Source organism: Lactuca sativa, chromosome 6 (assembly GCF_002870075.4).
Source record: "Lactuca sativa cultivar Salinas chromosome 6, Lsat_Salinas_v11, whole genome shotgun sequence".
Taxonomy (NCBI): Eukaryota; Viridiplantae; Streptophyta; class Magnoliopsida; order Asterales; family Asteraceae; genus Lactuca; species Lactuca sativa.
Window position 1 is genome coordinate 156,312,399 of NC_056628.2, and position 4,188 is coordinate 156,316,586.

The following is a 4,188-nucleotide window of genomic DNA, read 5'->3' on the forward strand; positions in this document are numbered from 1 at the left end:
GTAATGAAAACCTGCAATATGCAAAACTAGAAAACAAGCAATAAGATAGTATTTCACAGTAGATGGCTTCTATAATAGACGACTTCTATAAAAGAAGCTTATACAAGCAGCAATTACAACATTTCCTAGCAACAATCGATAAAAATGATTATAGCTCAGGGATATTTTTGTATTCTTACTATAAAGCATCAAATAACACCTAGAAATTAATCAACAACCTTTATATAGAACATAAATTAAGAACACATTTTTATGTCCATTCCTGAAACTACATATTCAACTTCATCCATAAAACTCAAATGGAAACTGATCTTCACTTCCAAATATTCCCGTAAAGCTTTGGTTTCTTGAATATGGTGACATGTATGCAAATCGACTTAGATCATCAACAAGTTCAACTTCATCTGTAAAATTCGAGTATGATGAACTTGGTGAGATCTCAAATTGGTGATTAGGTAGCCATGGACTCATCGAGTGTGGTATCTCGTTCATTGTGAAATTCCCGAAGTGGCCTTCTTGTCCTTTTGACTTTTCCTACAAACCCCAAAACATGTTTAATAATATTATTCTTAAAAATCATTTTGTAATCTTGTAGGTTGCATTTGTTACATTAGATATGAGTGGACAAACTTTCTAGGTTTGTTTTCAATGATGAGGATGAGGGCATTTTTTTTGGGTAGACGAGAGATTGAGAAACTCTCTATACCAACTTGTTCCAACTTTTTTTGGTGAGACAAAAAAATCGTAGTTTTTCTTTCATTGACATCACTTCTAGACCTATTTTATTGCATGTCAAAAAATTCTAGAGTCTACGTTTTGTCATGTCATGTCATTTCATGTTGTTGTTTAAGAGTTAAATATGGCTAGCTGTACCTTGGAAGAATCAAGAATCAAATCGGGTGAGACCCAAAAGCTTTCGTAATTGTTGAGGCCTATTGATGAAGTTGGTTTGTTCTCGGACATAGAAATTTTCTCATAAGAAGTTGGAGGACTTGATAAATTACTCTCATCGCCTATACGGGTGCTTGTTTGAAGAACCATTGGCTCATTTATAACCCCATTAGAACTACTTCCAACTTCCATGGTTTTCGGTTCACTATTAACATAGCTTATTTTTGACTCGTTCTTTTTTGTCACACGACACAATGCATAAGGTCCCTATAAATGCAACTCATCATTAGATTCTTCAATCCTAAAGCTTTTAACAAAATTATTAATTATAACGCAAAACACCAAAAGAAAAAAAAAAACATTCCATACTTTCATTATTTATTCAATTTAGCGACTTAACAACTATTTGCGATGATTAGACCATTATATAAACTCGTTTGGGTTTTAAAGAAACCATTTCTTCTGTCACCAATTTGTTAAAATACAGAAACATACAATGTACGTTTCACAATTTATCGATTTAGCAACTCAACCGTTTTTTTTCCTTATTATAATAATATTACAATGGTTATATTTGTTTTAACCTTTAAAAAAACATTTTTGTTGGTTACCAATTTTGTAAAGGCTAAAATACAAAAAGATACAACGAAGATTATTAGTTTGATTTCTATATCGATAAAGTTGTAAAAAAGCACGTTGAGGGTTTCTCTATATTTTAACCCTAGTAACTGGAAAAATGGTTTTCTTAAATAGTCGATAAAAATTGATGATGAATTATGTAAATCAATAAAATAATGAAAATACAAGTGTTTTTTTAGTACAAATTTCTTGAGAATTATACCTGAAAACTTGGTGCACCTCCCGAAACATCATCACATAATCGATACTCATGCATCACCCAATCCGTACGATCACCTAATGGTGCTCTACCACGATAAAAAACTAGGGTTTTACGATACCCCACCAAAGAAGATCGATCTCTTGAAAACACTTTTCGATCTTTTCCTGTGGCTTTCCAATACCCCGCATTTGTAGCTCTATTTGTACGCGATCCATTTGGGTACTTACGATCACGTGGCACAAAAAAGAACCACTCCATATCGCGTTTTGGAAGAAAAGATTTATCTGTAATTAAATAATTAACACACCAATTAAAAAGTATGTCATGAATCATGATTAAAGGACTCCAATATTGTTGCTTTAAAGATAAAAAGAAAGATTCTGCAACAAGATTATGTTCTGAAAAGTTTAGTGATCTGGGTGATTCGTTTTTTTACCCAAAAGAGCTCAAAAACCGATCTTTTTTCAAAGTGATCATGAAATAGGTTTCGTTTGGCATTAAAATAGACAAGTTGCGTGCATTCAAAAGCTTCAAGTTTGTTTTAAAAAAATCGAACTTACCAGGCAATTCCCATGGATCAAACTTGTACAATTCGATAACTGGAATCACTTCGAGTTCAATTTCAATCCCTTCGATCTTTCTTTTAAGGTAATACCCGATTAATTCTTCATCTGTTGGATGAAACCGAAACCCTGGTGGCAATGTCGCCCCTCCCATATTTTTTAAAATTAATTCACAGAAAGAAACTATATATAGAACAAAAACAAGATCAAAAGCAGCTTAAAACTTAAAACAACAATGTTGAAAAATTATCGGTTTTGTTAAGTATCCGTATTGTATCTATTGAAAATCTGAAAAATCCAAAAATAAAAACTTTTCTCGACACAGAATTTTATCTCAACAATCGCAAGCAAGTTCCATAGAATGCATCCGTTGTTCAACACGATCATCTTCTTCAAAATATTCAACGGATTCTTAACAATCGAACACCCTCCCCCACTAAAAAAGATTTGATTTTTGGAACACCCAGAAGCAAAAAAAGGAGTAGAAATTCAAATTTTGTTAATGGGAGAAGAGGGGAGGTTTAAGTTTCAGATGGAGATGGGTTTTATACAAGATTTTTGGAGTTAAAAAGTGTAAGATTTTATTTTAAAGAATATAAAGAACATACACACCGAAAGTTGAATGGTATGTCTGAAGCTAAAAACAAAATTCCACAAGAAGGGGCCGAGAACCACCATCGAGTTCACACCTGAAAACGGTTATACCCGCCAATAAAGTTAATTTCAATGGTGGCCGTTGAGTTCGGTTTACAAGTTTTACTGCATAATGTACTACTCATGTTAATTTCATCTTCCAAATTAGTAATTTATACATAAATTAGTTTTATTGATAATAAATTAATAGTTTTCCAAATATATTATTTTATGTAATTTTATGTTTATCATACAGTATATCAATTAGTTTTGTTTACCAAATTTTATTACTTTATCTCGCAAACTAGTTTTTCAAATAAAATTTAATTTTCAGTTAAAATTAGTTTTTTCGGTAGTGCAATCAAACACAACCTTAAAAAGTTTCAAATTTCAATCAAGTGTAGAAAAAATAATTCTATGACAGAATAATAAAATTAGATATAAAAGGGTTTTTCTCTACACTTGATTAGAATTTTCGACATGTAATAAGAAGCAATTTTTTATTTTCAATATTAGGATATTACAAGCTGTTTAATTTATGAATGCATGATCCTTAAATTATTCAGGCTTAATATTCTACTTTTGGGATTGTGTAATGGGCATTTAAGGAATCGGGTTCGAAGTGTTTCTTTTTTGTAATATGATATGATCCACAAGTAGAGTTGGGCGGTTCTCCCATTAATTTGTAGTAGAATTATTGTTATTTGTTATTAAAAAATTAGATCTATATAAATATAAACATATGATAATTTAATAAAAACTTACAAAATGTTATATTCTCTTTAAAAAAAATTCAAGTCATGTATTTGTCGATATTGAATCATCAATAAAACAAAATAACAATAAAAATAATAAAAGAAGGTTAAAGAGATGTGAAGAGGGGATCAGCAGCAGCAGTCCACCCAACATCTCCAAAAAGTATGTTCAACAGTTCAAGCAATGTGTCAATATCCCAATGTTTTTTTTTCAAGTAAACTTTATATATTACAAATTACACTTTATTATTTTTTAAATAAAAATAAAATTTTCCTAATAACTGGAGACAATTATTTATATACAATTTATTATATTATAAATAAATAGAATAAAATCTTAGTTTTTCCATAAAATGGTAAAATATTACATTTAATATTATTTTTGAGAAATAACTGTTCTAATTGTATTAAATTTCTAGCAAATCTAATTGATTATACAAAAAGATAATGCATTTTTTACCTGCTATAGCATGTATAACATGTTATTTTTCAGTTATATATTTTT

The 4,188-nt window shown here is 30.0% G+C and overlaps 1 protein-coding gene across 1 annotated transcript; it reads right to left on the reverse strand.

Moving 5' to 3' along the window:
* Nucleotides 1-27: 27 nt before the first annotated feature.
* On the reverse strand, nucleotides 28-2,914 carry LOC111901166 (NAC domain-containing protein 71). Its single transcript, XM_023897045.3, has 4 exons — nucleotides 2,293-2,914; nucleotides 1,733-2,016; nucleotides 874-1,158; nucleotides 28-534 (listed from the first exon to the last, which is right to left on the reverse strand). Exons 1-4 carry the CDS (start codon nucleotides 2,447-2,449, stop codon nucleotides 283-285), a joined length of 978 nt encoding a protein of 325 aa, XP_023752813.1. The 5' UTR covers nucleotides 2,450-2,914; the 3' UTR covers nucleotides 28-282.
* Between the last annotated feature and the right edge of the window lie 1,274 nt (nucleotides 2,915-4,188).